This window comes from Microtus ochrogaster, chromosome 8 (assembly GCF_000317375.1).
Source record: "Microtus ochrogaster isolate Prairie Vole_2 chromosome 8, MicOch1.0, whole genome shotgun sequence".
NCBI lineage: Eukaryota > Metazoa > Chordata > Mammalia > Rodentia > Cricetidae > Microtus > Microtus ochrogaster.
In genome coordinates this window covers 26,571,936-26,592,775 of record NC_022015.1, presented here as the reverse complement: position 1 = coordinate 26,592,775, position 20,840 = coordinate 26,571,936, and the positions used below count along the sequence as shown (strand labels likewise).

General features: G+C 46.1%; 2 protein-coding genes across 2 annotated transcripts in view; one reads left to right on the top strand and one right to left on the bottom strand.

Annotated features, from left to right (window-relative positions):
- Window positions 1-2,033, bottom strand: part of Fank1 (fibronectin type III and ankyrin repeat domains 1) — a 104,013-nt gene extending 101,980 nt beyond the window's left edge. Inside the window, exon 1 of the mRNA XM_005351413.3 lies at window positions 1,942-2,033. Coding sequence (XP_005351470.1) covers window positions 1,942-1,954 — 13 coding nt within the window. The 5' untranslated portion in view covers window positions 1,955-2,033. The remainder of the gene's footprint in view (window positions 1-1,941) is intronic.
- Window positions 2,034-2,117: 84 nt separating this feature from the next.
- Dhx32 (DEAH-box helicase 32 (putative)) overlaps window positions 2,118-20,840 on the top strand; it is a 51,931-nt gene continuing 33,208 nt past the window's right edge. The window contains exons 1-2 of the mRNA XM_005351411.3: window positions 2,118-2,302; window positions 18,472-18,984. Coding sequence (XP_005351468.1) covers window positions 18,703-18,984 — 282 coding nt within the window. The 5' untranslated portion in view covers window positions 2,118-2,302; window positions 18,472-18,702. The remainder of the gene's footprint in view (window positions 2,303-18,471; window positions 18,985-20,840) is intronic.

Genomic DNA, 20,840 nt, shown 5'->3' with positions numbered 1-20,840 from the left:
AACTCTTGTAGACCAGGCTGGTCTCGAACTCACAGAGATCCGCCTGCCTCTGCCTCCCGAGTGCTGGGATTAAAGGCGTGCGTCACCACCGCCCAGCTTCCAGTGAGTTTTAAACACAAATGATACTGTATAAAAAAAAATCCTATCAAGCCAAGCAATGATAACTCCTAACTTGGAGACTCTGTTTGGCAAGTAAAAGAAAAGGGAGAAAGTCTTTAAATTTCTCTTGTTATTAAGAAGTGATTTTTTTTTTTAGCCGGATGCTGGTGGCACGTGCCTTTAATCCCAGCACTCAAGAAGCAGAGGCAGGCAGATCTCTGTGAGGTCAAGACCAGCCTGGTCTACAGGGTGAGTTCCAGCACAGGCTCCAAAGCTACACAGAGAAACTCTGTCTTAAAAAAATAAAAAAAAAGAAATGATCTTTTTTAAATGCCAGAATTTCCCCCTAGGAACATGGATTTGGTCCAAGTTTTTTATTTTATTTTGAAATTATGCAAAAAAGACAACTTGATATATTTTTGGTATCGAACAAAATCCTATAAAAGTTTAAGTTCTTTCAAGTCTCCTGTCAAATAGTGTGCTTGTTTAAGGAACAAAGGAGGCAATAAAATAGTTTGGGTGGGGAGGTGGAAAGGAGCACCTAGGACAAAGTCCCTGGAAAGGTTGGGGAAAAAAAAAAAACAAGCAAAGACAGGTGAGTTCCAGCACCTCTCAGTTCTAGCAACCATACACTACACAGCCTTGGCCATCTATCAAACACACACAACATTGTAGTCCATTATGGCAGCTCATGCCTTCGATCCCAGCACCCCATAAATAGAGGCAGGTGGCCCTGTGAATCTGAGGCTAGACTGGTGTATACAGTGGGTTCCAAGCTAGCTAGAGAGATACGGCGAGACCCTGTTTCAAACAAAACAAAACGGAAAAATAAAGTCGTAACCCCAGCAATTTCAGAACATCACCAGTTCAGTAGTAGGCTGGGTGGGTCAAGAAGCCTGCCACGATTACAAGGTCAGCCTGTGCGAGACAAGCAAGACACATAATATAAAAAGGGGGGAGGGGAGCTGGGGAGATGACTCCATGTATACAATGCTTGCAGGCAGAAAGTATGAGAGCCGAGTTTGGTGCCTAGAACCTATATAAAAAGTCAACTGTGGTGATGTGATTTGTAATTCCAGCCATAGGGGAGCTGGAGACAGAAGCACCTCTGGGGTTCTAGCGAGCCAGTTTGATTAGAGCTCTAGACCAGTGAGACACCCTGCCGCATAAGCTAAGGTGGGAGCCTAAAGAGATAGTTCAGTTGTCACAAATACTGACTGCTCTTCCAGGGGACCCACATTCAATTCCCAGCACCCACATGGATGCTCAGAATGGGCTGTAACTCCAGTTCAAGGAGATCTGGTTCTTCTGTCGGCAAAAGGCTCGCAAGCGGTGCACTGACTTCCATGTAGGTGTAACACCTGAACACACTAGAATAAAATTTAAAAACCAAGGTGGATGGCATTTAAGAAATGACACCTGAGCTTGGCCTCCACGCAAACGCACACTTACTTGTGCGTGCACCTGTATGGCACCTGCGCACATCCCGTGCACAAACACACAGATAAACAATCAAGAACAGGGAGATTTAGAAAAAAAAAAAAAACCACAAATGATGAACGTTTGTTATGTATCTTACACTGGGAGGACGCACATGATTTATATATACCCCAGACTTTGGAGGTAAGGTCGAGGGGAGGCAAGATCTCATAAATCCAAGGCCCAGCCTCCTTGCAGGTTTATTAAGACTCAGAAAGCACTAGTCACCATTAGTGAGCCCTCTACTTGTGAGGACATCAGCAGTGCGCTGTGGAATCTGCGGATCGTCTGGCTCCAGGTTCGAGACCTGGCCCGGCGGGCTCAGCCTCTGCCCTCACCCCCAGACCCCAGCCCGCCGCTTACTGTGGGGCTCCATGGTCAGCTGCTCCCGGGGCCCCTCGGGCCGAGCCCTGGCGGCGCCACCCTCCTAACGCCTGTCCTCCGTGGCAGGCGTCGCTCGGGTTGCCCTGACAACCGCGGACGGGGCCGGGCGGGGCCCGGCGGACGGCGAGAGGGAGGGACCAAAAAGTGACGTGGAAACGCGGAGCCGCGCTCGGGCGGGAGCGGCGTAGGGGGTCGGGGCTGGGGACTTCGGCTGCTCCCAAGGAGCCGTGTGCCGAGCTCGGGAAGCCACCGCCAGCTTCTGTCGGGACCACGCGAACATCGGCCGAGCTTGGGAAGCTCTTGCCCTGTCTCCGTTCGGCCTCGGTGGCCGCCGCTGCAGGTAACGGCAGGGCAGGCGGCGGGGGAGCTGGGAGGCCGCGCACCTGTTGCAGCCCCGCCCGACCCCGCACAGCTGAGGGTGAGGGCGCCCCAGCTCGGGAGGGAGGACCGCAGCTCTAGGCTGTGCTCCTCTGGACCCGAGAGGGTCTGAGACCGGATGTTCCCGAGACTCCCGAATGGGAGTCAGAATAGATCCTGCTCCAGCTGGAGGACCCAGCCATTGCATCGCAGTAACCCCAACTAGAATCGGGGCTTCCCTGCACCTGGCGTCGGCCCAGATTAGGGTCTGGATGACCCCGGAACGCCCGGGTGAGAATCAGGATAGAACATGCTCCCGGCTGGAGGTCCCGGCCTTTGCAAGGCTGTACCCTCTCCCCAGGGTGAGGGTCCATTGCGCCAGGATGTTACCCAGGTCATGGCTCTGAGATACATCCAGTGAGGACATCCGCCTCCTTGGGGAGACAGAACCAGGCCTTTGCATGGCAACTCCCTTCCAGGATAGGTTCTCCAGCACCAGGATGTCGCCCCAGGTCAAGGCCAGGACGACCCTAAGACTCCTGGGTTTGGGTGCCCTCTACTCCGCCTGAAGGATTTGCCCTTTGCATTGCTTGTTCCAGAGTGGGGTGTCCGACCACGTTGACCTAGGTGAGGGTGGACTGTTGTGAGTGTGAAAGCAGCTCCTGCCACGGTAGTAGGCCAAGCCTGTCTCCTGAAACCTTGGGCTGTACCTCCCCCACTCCTGCTCCGTCATCCCTACTGTCACCTATCACGTTTCAGGCCGTGGGCCCCCGCGTGGGATTTTGCTGACTAGTTTAGGTGTAAGGGTGTGTATGTGTGTTACAATTCTCCCTTTTTTGGAGGGGGTGGGGAATCATCGAATCAGCCAAACTGTGTAAGACACTGGTTTCAAGACGCTGAACTAGGTTTTGCTTTAGGTGTGAAAATCATGAAGGAGTTTTATCCTGTATGCTGTAAAATTTTCAGACCACCCCAGAGAGTGTCATTGGTTAAGGAGGAGAAAAAAAAGCCGGAAGGAAGGAAGAAAAATGGAGAAGAGATAAGGAAGAGAATGAGAAAGTGCAGAGGGGCAGAGGGAAATTGTAGGATTGATTTAGCATTCAGGTCTGGAGATTAAAGCCCCTCCATCAGTTCCTACTGCTGCCATAGACAATACTAGAGGAAAATGGAAGGCCCAGCCACATTGGGGTCATATAAGTGATTACTCATCTTTGCCAAAGGAGACATTTCTACTCTGTGGGTATCAAGGACACAGGGGAGAATTACTTTCCCCTAAGGGAATCATTCAAAGCCTCATTGAACCTGCAAAGCATCTATTCTGTGATGGAAATGGACGTTTATTATAGTCTACCAGATTAGGCTCCCAGCTCTGGCTCTATGAGGGTGATTGTCAAAGCAAGGAGGCGTATGTGTGGGTGTTGACAAGCAGTGTGATGTAAGCAGAACTGCTACTACCTAAGCTAAAGTACCAAACTGAGACGTTTAGCTTGCAAGTAAATGTATCATGAGACATTTCCCATAATGTTCCTGCAACTTAGAGGGGGAGGAGCCAGAGTGTTGTAAGAGTTCTAGTTTTTCTTAATAATAAAACCCTGGAGCCAGATAGCAGGGTAAATGCTGAAAGATCAGAGAGACAAAGGAGCAAGGCACAGCCAACTCTTACCTAGCTAACTTGTCAGCCACAAAAGGGTTGAACTCCTGTCTCCTCCCACCTTATAGTCATCTCTCCACCCCGCCATATCACTACCTGCCTGTCTGTCCAGACCTCCAGACCTCTATGGTTAACCGGTGGCTAGCTATGCTCTCTGATCTTCACACAAGCTTTATTTGTTAGAGCACAAACAAATTATCACCACACCAGGGTAAGATTCTGGGTGCTTCTGTACACAGTGTTTCCCAAACTCTGGTTCTCCTACACAAAATCAGAACGAGGCTTTCTCATCCAAGACACGGTTATGCCTGTCAATAATGCAATAGCAAAGGTCACAAACAAACCTGGCGTTACTGACACACACAAGAGGTGTAAAGTTAAACCGTCCAAAACAGTAGGCTGGATATTAGGGAGGGAGCGCTTTCTTTTTCTTTTTTTTTTTTTAAAGAAGAGTGACAGATCTCCATGCTAAGGTGATGAATACTAAATGTAGTGACCGCACGTGGATTTTAAGAATGGAAAGGTGAAAATAGGAATTGATGGAATACCTTGTAATGGTTTAGAAGAGACGTAATCCTTGAAGTGGGCATTGAGGAAGTCTCACTCAATACATAAAGGCAGCTAACTGTGAAAGCAAGATTTTAGGGGATGTCATGCCTATGAAAGAAACAACTGGCCAGGGGGTAGGAGTGGGGAGGGACATATCCGTCACTCCCCTTGTTGCACCTAGCACAGTGCACTTGCCCAGTGGATGAGAAGAACTTCTGTGTAGGAATGTGTTTAGCCTCAGAGAAGATAGATACTCATGGTCAGAAACTGTTAATGGTTAGGGCTTGGAAATGAATGATGAAGTTTTTATTGTCACTTTGGTTTTTTCCTACTAATATGTCTATTTCCTTTGACTGCTGTGTTCAGTGTATTGTTGGTGGTCAAAGGAAAAACAAAAAGGCATGGTATGGGGAGTAAGTTTCCAAGTTTCTTTGCGCACAGAGCGGTGACATCAAAGTAGCAAAACAAAGCAGCCTTAGCCTGGGATAACAAGGTAGCCAGGAAGACATAAAAAGTGCAGCCGTACTTGGGAGGCAGAGGCAGGCAGATCTCTGTGAGTTCGAGACCAGCCTGGTCTACAGAGCTAGTTCCAGGACAGGCTCCAAAGCCATAGAGAAACCCTGTCTCAAAAAACCAAAAAAAAAAGTGCAGCCGTTTCTTTTTCTCCGACCTCTTGGCCACTTTCAGAATGAAAAGTAAAGACAACTCAGTCAGAGGTTAGCTTAATTTAGCAGAAATAGGGCAGCCAAAATCATATCACTTGAGCGTGTGGGTTCTGTCCTTTTCCCCCACCGTCATAACTGGGAGAAGGGTTTTACTTTTGTTTTGAAGAGTTTTTGTTTTTTATTTTTGTTACCATGGTTTGGGTCTTCTTCCCTCTCTGCCACTTTCTGAATTCATTCAGGAGCTCAGTCAAAGGTAGATTACAACCTGATTTCCATGTCTGGTTTGTGTTGTCCTCAAACCTGTTAGCAACTGCACTCCAGCTATCAGACTCCCCTGAACCCTGCCGCTCTGCTCTTTTCCTCCTCCGTGGTGTGGTTGCACTCCAGGGTCTGGCTGGTTCTTGCTTTCCAGCACTTCTTCCAGGAGGAGGTCCATGCCCACTAAATGAACTTCTCTCCCACTGGAGGAACTCGCCAATGGAGCTCTTGGCTCCAAAACTACGCTTTCTTCTAATAGTTATCTCTCTTTTGTTTTTTGGATCTTGACCCTCCAATTATGCTTTGTTTTCTTTTCTATAAACCCACAGCATGCTGCTTCCATAGTCCCTTTGGTACAGAGTGGACTTTGGTTGTGTCCTGAATGGGACAGCAACAAAGAGGACAGCGTCCCGTCTTTTTCCTGGTCTTTATTTCTAAGTCCACCTCTTCGGGAAAGCTGGGAGCTGCCGGTTGCTCATTATGATGGCAATTTGTCTAATAAGTTAGTAAGAATCAGAATAAATGATGTGTAATTGTAGGGACGGGGAATTTTAACGCTGTTGATAGGATACTTCATGTGAACTAAGCCTTGGGTTCAGTTCCCACCCAGTATAAACTAAATGTGGTGTTCTACAGCTGTCACCTCAGCACTGGTGAGGTAAAGGAAGAGGATCAGAAGTTCAAAGCTATGATGAGTTCAAGGCCAGCCTAGGCTACACGAGACCCTGTTTGAAATAATAATAGTGAAGTGTTAATAGATAATATTGATATCTTCCATATTGTAAAAGAATCCCCCCTCCTCAGACAGGGTTTCTCCATGTAACAGCCTTGGCTGTCCTGGAACTCATTTTGTAGACCAGGCTGGCCTCAAACTCCCAAGTGCTGGGATTAAAGGTGTGTGCCACCATGCCTGGTATAAAAGAAAAATTTAAATGTAGAAATTTTAAATGGAAAAGGCAATGTTGGGATAGGGCAAACATTTATTGAACAGCTATAGTGTGCCACCCTAACATAGTTTCCCATAAATGGAGACAAGGGAATGCCCAGGTGCGTGGGTGTGAGGGCAAGAGGGCTCCCCCAGCAGAGGGTAACTTGGTCGCAGACAAAAGGCAGCAGTAAGCAAGTGGGGCGGTAGTTGTTGCTGACTGAATATGTACAACTGCATACATAGAAGAGAGGGAAGTGAACCAGAGAGGTTCTGGGGGGAGGTTACAGAGAGCCCTTACTTCAGGACCGGATTTTTCTTTAAAGGTAATAAAAATTGTAGGTGAGTGACGTGGGCCATTTTGCATATGGAAAGGACCAAAGATTAGTGAGAGTCAAAATTTGAGACAGAAAAGCAATGGGAGGGCCATTTGTTTTTGTTTGAGGTGTGGAGAGGAGGTGACAAAGAGTGGGTGTTGGTTACTTGTTGTGCCAGTGTTGTGGGGAGGGGGCAGCCACTGGAAGGAGCAGACTTGGACGTCTTGGTAACACCCACAAGGCTACTTCCCATGTCTGCTGTCAGGAGTAAGGTGGGCTCTCCAGCTGTTGTTGAAATCTAGAGCACAAATGAAGGAAGCAAGCTTTGTAAAGAGTATGATGGGGCTGGAGAGGTGGCTCAGAGGTTAAGAGCACTGGTGGTTCAACCAGAGGACCTGAGTTCAATTCCCAGCAACTCACAACCATCTGTAATGAGATCTGGTGCCTTCTTTTGGCCTGAAGGCAAACATTCAGACTGAATGCTGTATAAATAAATAAATCGAACAGAACATACTAGAACATAGAATATGATGAACGGGCCTGCCAGTGGTCGCAGTTGGGAGGCAGAAACGGGGATCTCCAAGTTCGAGGTCCACAGAGCAAGTTCAAGACAGCCAGGGCTACTCAGAGCCACCCCAAGGGCGGGGGAGGATATGACTAATGGACTGTGTGCTGAGTTCAGGTTGAAACATGAGCACATGCTTGTGCTGCCCGGAAGCGGTAGCTGATGTGTGTATCTGTGACTAGAAAAGCCTGCAAAGAAGCCAGGCGTTCAGAACCATTTTCTCATAGTGTCTTTAGTAAGAGAGGGGGATCCAGAACCTGAGGCACATGGATTTTTCAGTGGAGGAGGGCAGCAGTGAGAGACCCTCACAGACTAAGAAAAGGGTGGCCAGAAAGGTAAGCTGGCCTGTAAGAAGGGCCCTGAGGAGTGCAGGTCTGGCCATTCCCTGAAATCCTTGTGCCTTCCACCCCACCCTGCCCCTGGTCGTTATTAAAATGAGCGCAGAGTGGCTGCAGTTTGTCAACAAGAAAAGCAAGCTGCTTGGCGTTTATAGGGCTCAAGGTCTCTATTATTCATGAAAACTGTAACTTCTCAAGTTGATGCCTCAGGTAGGTGGTAGAGTGCCGTACTTGGATGTTTGTTCTGTTTCTTCATTGCTTGAATAAAAAAAAAAAAAGAGTATAGTAGAACATGGTGGCAAATAATTAATTATAACACTCATGTGCTTGAGGCAGGAGGTAGAGGATAGCCTGGGCTACATAGTGAACCCCTGTCTTCTAAATTAGTAAATGAATGAATTAAAAAGTTTAATAAGATGGCTAAAAGTTCATTTTACAAATTTCAGAGGTAAAATAAATGTTATAGTTCTCGGTTATACTGACGGTGGTACATTCCTTAGATCTTAACTGTACCAGGTCCTACCCATTCACTCAGAATAAGCTAGATTAGTATTTTTTTAGTGTGTTATATTGATTCTGGTTTAAGGAGGAACCCTTAAGCTATTATACAATCAAAAATGATTAAAAATTAATATTGAAAAGTACCTAGTAGTCTGGTTGTGAGAATTTCTAGCAAGACACTTCACTGTGGGGAGTTTGATATAATAACATTAAGAAGTCTTTCTGACCATGCGCTGTGGTGCACACCTTTAATACCCGCACAGGGGAAGCAGAGGCAAGGGATCTCTGTGAGTTTGAGACCATCCTAGTCTATGTAGTGAGGGATATGTAAAGAGACTCTTTATCTCAAAAAAAAAAAAACAAAAAAAAACCGAACAAAAAAGTCTAAATCTAAAAAATATTTAAATTATAATGTATGATTCTTGAAATTTCACTGTAGAGCAGTGAGGTGGCTAAATTTTTTAATTAATTGTGTAATTGATTATTCAAGCTGCATTTGATATGGAGCAATGTTGAGTAAAGATTTAATGGATTTCTAGGTGCTTTTCCAAAGGCTGATGGATTTTTTTACATAATTTTATGTTTATGGGTGTTTGCCTGCATGCATGTCTGGGTGCCTCATGTGCCAAATGCCAAAAGATGGCATTAGATCCCTCTGGAACAAGGGTTTAAAATGGTTGTGAGCATCCATGTAAGTGCTGGGAATTGAACCTAAGTCCTCTGGAAGAACAGCCAGTGTCCTTAACCACTGAGCCATCAGTCTCAAAGATGATCAATTTTATTTGTTTGCTTAAACTCGATGTCAGTGCTTTTGAAGTCTAGAAGTAAGACTTTAAAAATAAATTTTGAATTTTGACTATATCTTTCCCAGAGAGATTTTAAGTGGCTCCTAGAAACCAAATATAGCATTTTGGAGAAGTCAGGCCCTATGAAAACATGGACAAAGAAAGACAAAGCCTCGCTGTGCAGCCCAGGCCAGCCTGAACTTCTAGTTTGCCTCAGCTTTGGGCACTAGGACTATAGGCCTGTACCACCGCTCCCAGCCGTCTGAAAACCTCTCGAACGTGACCCCATTGTGTCACTGGAAATGTTCTGTAGCTGAGAAAGTACTTGTGCTAAGTATTTGACTTGTAGCCCTGTGAGGGCAACAAAAACCATGTCTTTCAAATACGTAAACAGGATTTACAAACAAACATCACTCTATTTGCATTTACTATGCATGTATATCTGTGTGTGTGTGTATGCATGTATGCAATGCAGTATACCACAGCATACACTTGTGGAAGTCCCAGGCCAACTTTCAGGATTCTGTTCCCTGTTCTCAGATCATCAGGCTTGGAAAAAGGAGTGTCTTTCCTCACCCCCCCCCTTTTTTAAAAAAAATATTTATTTATTTATTATGGACACACTATTCTGTTTGCATATATATGTCTGTAGGCCAGAAGAGGACACCAGCCCTCATTACAGATGGTTGTGAGCCATCATGTGGTTGCTGGGAATCGAGCTCGGGTCCTTTGGAAGAGCACACAATGCTCTTAACCACTGAGCCATCTCTCCAGCCCTCCTCACCCCTTTTAAAAGCACTGACATCTCCGCAGAGTAAAGTATTTCTTCACCCTGCACTGATACAATACAAACTCATTTTCTTTTCTTTTTTGAGACAGTCTTACTGTGCAGTTTTGTCTCTCCTGGAACTGTGTAGATCAGGTTGTCCTCAAACTCACAAAGATCTGCCTGCTTCTGCCACGCAGTGCTGGAAGTAAAAGGATGGAGTACTTCACCCAGCCAAGCCCCTGTTCTTTAAGGAAATTGGGAAGTAGAGTGGATATGTAGCTCAGCAGGCGCCATATACTAATCCAGGATCACCTGGGGCCAGACTGCCTTACTTCCCACATCTGCTCTATCACAGCCAAGATGCTAAAAGCAAGATAAATTAACCAAGCTTCAGCTGAAGGCTTAAACTTTCTCATTTGAAAAAAAAAAAAAAAATGGGACTGATAAAGTAAACCCTCGTGGGTTCTTAAGGGTTTAAGTGAAATAATCCATATAAAGTGCCTAAGTGCTTAACAGCATCTGGCATCCAGTAAACACGCTGTGACTGCTAATCAGCAGACTCATCATCATCATCATCATCCTCCTCCTTAGTCCAGCTCCAGGAGGGTGTGACACCATATTCTCCAGCTGTGGTCTGCAGACAGGTGCTGGCCCCCAGCCTTCCGGTCATGTGAGGAGACGGGTGGGTGTCTGGACTTCTTCAGTAGCAAGGCCACAGTGGGAGAGGCAGTGGGTTCTTTACACTCTGATGCCAGCTTCTTGGCTTGCCACAGGGCAGCACTTTGCATAAAAGTGCGACGAGATCGTTCTCCAAAGAACCAGATGGCCTTTTTCCCCCTCGCCTGCAGTCCTCATTTTGTTCTCTTTCCTGAACATGAGCGTTGTGGGTTGTAAATACATTGATTGTTGCTTCAGCAAATGCTTACTAATCACGCTACCCACGCACATACATCCCTGGGTCTGTTTTCTAGGGGTTGCAAAGGTAACGCTGAAAGCTCCTCTAAGCTCCAGCAAGAGGGAGATGGGTAAGTGTAGTGGTGTTTTGGCACACAGTCAGTGTTTACGGTGATCCCTCGGCATGCCTCAGATTAAGATTACTGTGCCTTTATCCTGTTGAGTCTTTGATGTTAAAAACCGTTGTTTGACTTGCTGATTAGAATTTCATGGGAAAAAAAAAATCAAACAAATTTTGGCTTGTAATGACACTATTTCCTAATTTTGAACTCACCTTCTGCCACTTATACTATGTATTTTTGCAAAGTGACACACTCAGCACTTAATAATTTAAAATCAGGGCCTGAAGAGATGGCTCAGAGGTTAAGAATACTGGCTGCTCTTCGAGAGGACCTGAGTTCAATTCCCAGCAGCCACATGGTGGCTCACAACCATTCATAGTGAGATCTGGTACCGCCTTCTGGCATGCAGGCAGAGCAGTGTATATCTAGTAAATAAATAAATGAATAAGTAAATGAATAAATAAAAATAATTCTAAAATCAAAATGTCAGTTAACCTTAAAAAGCACCAACGAGGCCTCATGTCCTGCAGGGTTCCCAGCCGAGATTCATTCTTTGTACAAAAATAAACAAACATGATAGTCTCATTAGTATGCAGATTTGCCTTTGACTTTAACAAACGGTGATACTGTGTGTATGCCAAAGAATTGTTTCAAAAGCGAATTTATGATTTGTGATCAGTGAATGTTTGATTTATGTATTCCTTTTATGTACGTGTATAACAAGGATCACATCAGAGTCTGAGGTTTGTTTTATTTATTTATTTATTTATTTATTTATTTATTTATTATGTATACAATATTCTGTCTGTGTGTGTCTGCAGGCCAGAAGAGGGCGCCAGACCTCTTTACAGATGGTTGTGAGCCACCATGTGGTTGCTGGGAATTGAACTCATGACCTTTGGAAGAGCAGGCAATGCTCTTAACCACTGAGCCATCTCTCCAGCCCATCTGAGGTTATAAAGGATGATAAGCAGAAAACACTAAGAAGCCCGGTGGAAGACCTGTCTAATCATTTGCTGTTATGTGCAAACACATGAATCATGAGTGATTTACTGCTGTATAGATATCCTGCAGGGCTTTTGCATTGGCTACATACAAAGCTGGGCATCATATAAAAGAGTAACTTAAAGAGGTGAGATATTTTATTCTGTAAATCCAATCTTGGGACCAATCGATCCCTCAGACCTATTAGAAAATAATATTAAAGGTTTTTGTCAAGAAATTTTCCTTAGCAGGGGGCTGGAGAGGTGGCTCAGTGGCTAAGAGCACTGGCTCTTCTAGAGGACTCAGGTTCAACTCCCAGCATCCACATGTTGCTTCACAGCCATTCATAACTTCAGTTGTATGGAATCCAGCTCCCTCCAGGGCACAAGGCGCACACATGGTAGATAAACATACATTAAACAAAACACCTATACAATAACATAAATATAGAAAAAGAGAAAGTTTCTTAGTTTGTAGTAATTCTTAGGGTTTTGTTGTTGCATGAATTGCATTTACTGGTTTCTTCCGCTGGGTGCTCCTGCTTACAGCCACGCCCATTGTACCCTGTGCTTCCCCAGAGCTGGATCTTATGAGCCGCTTTAACGAAACCAAAGGCAGGTGATGAAAAGGTAGACAGGGTTAAAGAAAATAGTGTACTATCAAACTTAAAATGAAAATTGCAAGGAAAAGCAGAGAACTTTTTAAAAGTTGGTCAAGAAGTGTCCGAGTTACCCTGCATGTGAGCGGCCTCTGCTCCGGTGTGCAGGCCACTCGTGCTGTGGCTCACCCGCCCGGGTTTGCCTCTCTCCTGCATGGACCAGCCTTGCTTTCCTTCTTTTAGTTGCTTGGCAATAATATGAAGGGTATTCATATGTCATGAACAAAGAATTTCTATTTGGACACCCCCTCCGCTTTGGCTGGGCTGGAGCCCCGGGAGAGAAGCCAGCCTGTATGTTCACACCATCCCAGCATGGGCACCATGCATCAGCCAAGTGTTGGCTGAACAAGTGAGGAGACCTGAAAATGTAGACACTGCATTGTCAGAGGCGCATCACACGTTTTAAAATCCCTACAGACCACAACACAGATCCTTATTTATTCAGGAACAGTTTGTAATCGAGGTTCCAGATCGTAGGGGTTAGCAGTGAAGGACTGAGGCAAAGCTCTGGCAAAAGTCCCAGTGAATTCATGGGTGGCTGGGTAACTCCCTGGTCCGTGGGGCTGTTGCCTTCTCACTGCCATCCACCGAGGTCTGGGATGTGCTGGAGCAAGGGTAATGTCTGCTAGCTTTTGAATCTCAGGGCAGCCTTCTCGTTTCCAACAGTAACTCCTGAAGAGACCAAGGCAAACCCAACTCTGAATGCTGGACTGGTTAAATCTAAGCACAAGTACACACTATTAAGTTTATGAATTTGCCCACTTGCCCAGTCCTCCCTTCTGAGGTAGCAAGGGTGTATAGCATGTCGTCGATGAGGAGGACAAAAGTATCACCATAGTGACTTCTTAATGAGGGGATTAGACATTATTCAGCAATGCTAAGGGGTCTGGAACTCTGAAGAGGGATATAGCAAAAAGCAGCTACAGGACGTAGGATAGCCTTCAGGGAGGCCAGGGTTGGGCTTCAAGGGTGCAGTGGTCACAGATCCTGGGCATGATGTCCGAAGGAAAAGAAAGGAATAGAATTCTGAGAAACTGTTGCTGACTTGTTGACTGACTTTGTACAGGGGAGCTTGGCCATTCATCCAGTCAGTCAACAAATAGTTATTGAGTGGCTCTTATGTGCCAGGCCCCGTTACAGACGCAGTGAACAAATCTGACCCAGAGCTCCGCTTCATGGAGCGCGCCTTCTGGTGCACAGCTCCAGCGCCAGAGGTACATATGGTGAAAGGCTGTGATCTTATAGAAAGGAGGTGACCAGGGAACCCTCTACTGAGCTGGTGCTTGGCAAACCTTTGTAAAATAAAGGAGGGAGACGTTGGTTATCTCGGGAACATTTCAGACCCAGAAGCACAAGGACAGGGCCTGAGACACCGAAAAGGACCCTCTCCAGGGCTGAGGGAGATGGGGCAGAGTGGCCCAGGCCTCTATCAAACACAGCTTCTGGAGGTCACCGATGCTGTTTCTGGGTTTAGGAAGCACTTCTTTTTCAGTAGTCTTGGATCTCTGTGGTTTTTTCTCCCTCTGACTACAGCAGAGAAAGGTTTAGGCTGAACCCACCCACACAGCCCGGGCTGAGCTCTCAAGGTCCATGGTTACAGCTGCAGGGTCCCTTTTCCTTTGCTGTGCAAAGTACATGCTCACGGATTTCAGGGATCAGGCACCTATCTGATACTGGCCTTTTGAGACCTGGAGAGTTGTCTTGCAGGCTGCTCTACTCCCTATATCTGCTGGTATCTGGTGTCCCTTTATGAGTTAAGGTAAAAATATTATACAGGGGCTGTCGAGCTCAGTGGGAAAAAGCATGGTTGCTCACCTCCCACATCTGTTGAAGGATCAAATAGAGGATCTGAGATGAAAAAACAAAACAAAACAAAACAAAAAAACCAAAGGGGGCCTGGCACTGTGACCCAGTGGTCGAGTACTTGTCTGGTATTCATAAAGCTCCTGACTTTAATCCTTAGCCCTGGGAGACGGATCCAAGGAAAACTTCAAATACTTTGAGCACCTGTAGGAGTTAACTGAGATACAGCTGTGCTACATGGCTCTGAGGCCGTGTTGGGAGCTCAGTTTCAGACGTGCAAGGTTTGAAGTGCTTCTTCAGTGTCCATGTGGGAAACGATGAGAAGATGTCTGAATACACAAGACTGGAGTCCAGGGAGGCAGGGCATGAGGGTATAAAGATGGAGGCTAGAGAACACTACCGTGTTATCGAGGGAAGAGGGCCAGGGACTGTGTGGGGAAAGATGCAGACACAGAAGACTGCAGCTAAGGAACATGGAACGCTGAAACAAGCTAACCCAGGAGAGAGCAAACCTGCATGCTCTCAGCCTCCATCCTGCTCTTCTGTAGTTCTAGGATTATCTCACCAGACCTCATACATATAAATGACTAAGGCATGGCCTTTTCTCATCTCAGCTTCTGATTCTTGCTCACTAAGGCTGTTACACGCATATGTATTTGTGTGTGTGTGTGTGTGTGTGTGTGTGTGTGTGTGTGTGTGTGTGTGTGGATACCCAATTACAAGTGTTACAAAGGGCAGCCCTGAGAAGCTACGGCCTACAGTGTATATGTGGGATAAGTCTGAAAAGGGTACTTTCACATTCCAATCTCTTATAGTAAAATGTTTATTCTGATAACAGTTTTAGTTGAATTTTATTTGAGTGACATATAACCTACCATATTTGCCTGCCTGTTCTCTATTCTTCCCCCTCCCTCCATGTCTGTTTCCCTCCGTCCCTCCCTCCCTTTCTTCCTTCTGAGTACCTTATATTCCAGACTGGCCTAAAATTCGCCAAGTAGCCGAAGATGACCTTGAACTTGTGATTCTCCTTCCTCCACCTCTCCAGTGCTAGGATTATAGATGCTCACTTTATACAGTGCCTGGGCATGAACTGGGGACTTGGCATGCTAGGTAAGCACTCTGTCAACTGAGCTAGAACCCTAGCCTCCATGTTCTTTTTCTTCCCCATGTTAATTTGCTAATGCAGGCCATGGATCACATATCTTTTTAATTACTACTAGGGAAAAAATAGATTCGCATAGCTTAGCACAGATGCAGGGCGAATGAAGGCAGGTATCTGAACGTCACTGAGCCTTAAATTCAGCCACTCCTCTGTCCAAGGCAAGCCACACAGTCACAAGAATCACTCTGACTTTTCCAGAGTCTGAGAATTTAATGGCTTGGCTCCTCAGACTGAAGCCCTTTGTGGGCCCAAGCTTTCCAAATGTTTTTCAAACAAGCCTGTCTGGTTTCTAAGGGCCGGGGAGGATCGGCTCCCTGGATGAGTGTGTGGGTGACAGGGTGGCTTGGGTACTGAATCACTGAGACAAGCGGGGCTCCAGGGCAACAGTCTGGCTTTGAATTTTCTCTACTCAAGGGAACATGAGGATAGCGCTCTGCTGTGGTAGCTTAAAATAACAGTGACCCTGAGTTTCAGGGGGAAAGTGTTAGACTTTGGGTACATTTTATCTCAAGGCTGCAGGAGTTGCCCAGTGCAGCATCACCTCCTAACTGTCCTTAGGTTGAGCAGGCTATGAGGGGATTGCTCAGGGATCAGGACTCAGGCAGCCTCCTGGCATGTTCCCCAGCTCTCTCAGGTTGGAGAGGGTTTCCTGACTGTTGGCTGCTGTGGCCTGAGCATCCCAGAGAGAGAGCCAGCTCCAAAGGGAGTGGTTCCCAGTGTGGGAACCCTGGGAGTGACTCAGCGTCGCTCTGCCGCATGGCCTCTTTCCATTGGCACAGTGGTCATCTGTGATTCCACCGTAACTGCAGAGTGGGGTGAACACATTGTATAGTAGAGTGTCTAGGTGAGCCTTAGGTCTAAAAGAGCATGCTCAGATGTGTCTATTCCCTGAGGGTTCGTAGTGTTCACTCCTTTGGTCATGTTCAAACGCCAGTTTTTAAGGGGATAAGAAATAGTTTATCCAAAGCCAAGTGTGAGTAGCGAATCAGGAACAACAGACTTAGGTTGCCCTGAATGATGTGTTCCTCAGAACAAAAGAAAGTCAGGAAAGTGCATCTACCAAACATGTGGGTGATGACATCAGGTGGACCCGAGCAGAGCCAGGGACTCTGCTACAGGCTCCAGATGCCAGCTGATAACATCCTTAACTCTGGGTTCCATGGAAGCCAGGGGTCTGTTCAGTAGTGTTGACAGTGCGTTCCAGGCTTCCTTGTTTCTCTTAAGCAGATATGGCCAGATATGGTGGCTAGTAACGAATGTCTATTGAGGACTAAAGGCAGAATAAGATGAGTTTGCCTATCCAAACCATTCTATCTCTCCAGATCATGAACCAGCCTTCAGGATCTTCAACACGCATGTGGCCCATGCTTTGTGAGCTACTGATTACACTCAAGGGTGTGCCATAAATGAACAGGAGTGTATTCAGTAAAGATGATAGCTGTATTATACTTATTCATTTTATTTTATTTTAATTAAAAAATTTTTTTACAAAAGTGTTTGTCTCCATGTTTGTTTATGTATGCAATATCCAAGGAAGCCAGAAGAGGGCATCAGAACCCCTGTAACTGAAGTTAGAGATGATTGTTAGCTACCGTGTGGGTGCTAGAAATCAATCCCAGGTCCTCTGAAAGATAGTGCTTTTAACTGCTGAGCTATCTCTCCAGTCTCTTACGCTTCCTTAAAAAAGTAAACTTGGTAAGAAATAGTTCCTAAGGTAATCAGGGATGTGGTATAATAGCAGCTTAATTTAAAATATTACAAGGGTGAATGAAAACTCCGACATGTAATTCTAATTAGAGCAAAAAAAAAATGTGAGCCTAAGACTGAACCTTAGCTTCTTCAGCAGGGCCTGCTTCCAAGACCTGCTGATGTCAGAGTTTGCCTGCCAGGTGGCTCAAGCTGCCATGTTTCCTGCAGCTGTCTGGGGTGTCATCTCACGCTGTGGGCACCATGAAGGGTCCTAAAGAGAGGCCACACTGAACTTTTGTGTTTGCATTATGCAATATTGTGATTCTGTTTTAGTTGGGAAGCAGGGTGCAGTTTTCAGAACCCTATTGAGACAGAGGCAGCACACCCCCACCCAATTATGCTCTGCCCTGTGTGTGTGCCGAGTGCCTGGTGCCCAGCAGATCCTTCTTGAGTGACTGTTCCCAGGCACCTGCTGGTGCAGAGCTTTTCCTCTTCCTCATGAAGGAGGGGCCAGCCCTGGGAGCCGCTGGAGGCTAGCTTTCAGGTAGCACAGACCTGAAAAGGAATAAGTGCAAGGTTACCTTCGGTCCTGCATTGCGACTGGTTCTTTTTAACTTGAGTTTTCCATGCTTGTTTGTTTGTTTTGTTTTAAATTTCCACCTGGCTGATATGAGAAGGGACTTTCTCTGACATCACCAATTATTTATTACCTCATTAATCTCTAGTAATTGGAGAATGAAGAGAAATGATGTCTCTCTTGACGTGTAATGAATGTTCTTGGTGTAAATCTTACCTTTCCGTAGGTAAACTCTCTTTGTTTAGATTAGAAGTTATTTTTTATTATTTTGGCTCTGGCTTGTTAGGCTTCACACCCAGCAATCTCCAGAAATACTCTGGAGCCTTCTAATTTAATTAAACAAAGGACTTCTTAGCAAAAAATGGGGAAAAAAAAGAATAAATTCTCTTTCCTCACTGACATTTCTAAACTGGAATGAGCAGGCCTTTGCTCCCAAGGCATGCTGGGTAGTGGACTTTCTGGTAGTCAGTGTTTGGGGACCTCTCTCTCTCTCTCTCTCTCTCTCTCTCTCTCTCTCTCTCTGTGTGTGTGTGTGTGTGTCTCTCTCTCTGTCTCTCTCCAGACCCGCAGAACTCTCTCCTTTATAGAGTCCCCCGTGCCTCTTTGTAGGGGGATTAGGTGACCACGTGACTGATTAGCCTCACAATTCCGACCAGCCTCCCTGTTGCTTTCCATTCACAGCAGTGGCGAAGCAGAGGCCTGAACAGAGGTCAGGGAGAGAGCACCAGGCTCAGGGAGGCTCATTTTCCAAAGCCCTGCCGAACCACTGTGAGAGCCAGCCTGAATTCTTCCCGGTGGGAAGCAGGCAGCAGCCAGGACAGACAGTAACCACTCCACAGAAAAGGCCGACTGTTTGCTTTGAGTGTGTTTGTGTTTTCTGTTTTTAGCTTCTTATTTGTCACCAGATTTTACACTCATCTCCCCTGTGTTTGTTTTTCAGCGTGGTTTATTGAAAGCCATGTAACAGACCAAGAGCCTTGAAGCGAGCCTGCGCAGAGGGTAACCCAGCAACGAAGGACACGGGTTTGAGGAATTAACTTGCTGAAATCCCGAGCTGGGGCCGGGAGCCTGGCTGAGTGTGTGAGTGGGCCTCACGTCCTGGCTGCCATGGGCTGCTGATGGGGGAACTGGACTGTGGAATGTGACCGGCCTGAGCTTGCTGCAGGAAGAAATGGATGAAGACGAACTGGAGCATCCGAACTCCTCCCTAGAAAAACGCTATTTTCCCGAGTCCCTAGACTCCAGTGATGGGGACGAGGAAGGGGTCCTGGCCTGCGAGGATCTGGAGCTGAACCCTTTTGACGGCTTGCCGTATTCATCACGATATTATAAGCTGTTGAAAGAGAGAGAAGAACTTCCGATATGGAAAGAAAAGTACTCCTTCATGGAGTGTCTGCTGCAAAACCAGGTTGTGGTCGTGTCAGGAGACACCAAGTGTGGCAAGAGCTCTCAGGTGAGGAGCCACCAGCAAGGCCTGTGGCCTTGAGGTTTCACCTGTGTAAAATGTTGCAAGCAGACAAAAAGAGCATTAGCAGCCTGGGTGCTGTATACCAGCCTTGGTTATTACGTAACGGAAACCGTGTGGAGTGTGCCTAGATTATCCCAGAATAATAATCCAGATGATCTCATTTGTAGATGAGGTCTTAGAAGATGAAGTAGGCGTTAAAGCCCTCCAGGTTTTAGAGGATTGCCCTTAATGTTTGTTTGGGTGCCAGTGGGTATACTCAGACGTCTGACTCTTCTTGCTTTTTTCCTCCTTTAAAGGTTTTTCGATTTATTTTAATTTTATGTTTATGAGCATTTGGCCTACGTGTAAGTCTGTGCACCATGCGTGCACCAGGTACCCAGGGACACCAGAAGAGGGTGCCAGATCCCCTAGAACTGGAATTAAAGACAACTGTAAGCCATCATGTGAGTGCTTCAAACTACTACACCCAGGCCCTCTGAAGAACAGCCAGTACTCTTAACTGCAGAGCCGTCTCTCAGCCTGTGTGGCTTGTCTTACGTGTGAAGCTGGCCGAGCTCAGAAACCAAATGCATAGTGAATCATTTTCCTCTTATATTTTGTTTATTCACTTTGGAAAAAAGTTCTCATGTAACCCAGGCTGGCCTTGAATACTTGATTCTCCTGCTTCTACCTGACAGTGCTGGGATCATGAGTATGAGCAAGCGTGCCCAGCAGAAATCCTCATTTGTTTTGCAGTTAGAAATACCAGAATGGCCAAATGGTATCGAGGTCTGGGCCTATCGAGAGAGGAAAGAGTTGGGGCTGTTAAAGAAGAATGTAGTAGCTAGGAGTGTGGCTTGGTTGCACAGCACTTGCCAAAAATGTCTGAACCCCAGATTCGATTTCTAGAGTGCTCAAATGATAAATTTAGGAATACAGATGTTTCCAGTGTCGGTGTGAGCCAAGGAGGATTTGTGAATTGGGCAGAAGGTAGTGCTTTGTTGTGAGTATAACTGTGTTGGGGGGGTGGGTCCGGAGGTCCAAAGAGAGAGTTACTGAATACTTCCTGTCCACTTTGTTATGTTTGAACTTCAACTTCTGACTCGGTGTTTTACATTGTAGATTCTTATAATGAGACCCTTAGAGTAGACCACAGAGATTATCTGATAGAAGGCACAGTGGTTTTTCAGACGACAAACCTGTGGCCTGGAAGCCTTTGGCAGTGTGCTGGCTCAGGTTGCAGAGTCTCCTAGGCTGATTGAAGAGAACACACAGACGGCGGCTGCCTCCTCCAAGTCTCCTTAACTGTACTGTGGAGAGAGGAGGGCTGGGCAGTGATGGTTCAGATCTGGCTTTTCGCTTCCAGTGGCAAGAGCTTCTTTTAAATGGCTTTTTATTCACTTATTTTTATTTCAGTTTACTTTATTACAAGAACTAAGTGAAATCTTTTCTAGGTTTTGTGGACAAGTGGATTTTTTTATTTTAAAATTTATCTTTTTCAAATCTTATTTTTATGTTTATTGTGTTTACTTCAGGTTGATGCTGATGTCTTGCTTTTTCCTGATTCCTGGATATTCATATTTACTAGCTGGGATATCATAAAAACATTAAATCATCCTCCAACCAAATGGAATCCAGAATTATGCTGTATCTCATTGTCATTTAAAGCTAATCTAAAACAGCTCTCCTCGGTCCTTCACTACTTTGGCATTTTCAGGGCACAGTGAGTTCTGTCGACTTCGATGGTATCTGAGGTGTCCTCAGGTTGGTTGTGGCAGGACGACTGCAGGTGGCTCCCTGGGAGTGCTGCACTGGTGCTCCCTCAGCATGCTGACTGAAGGGAGCTAGTGTGATCTCTTGGA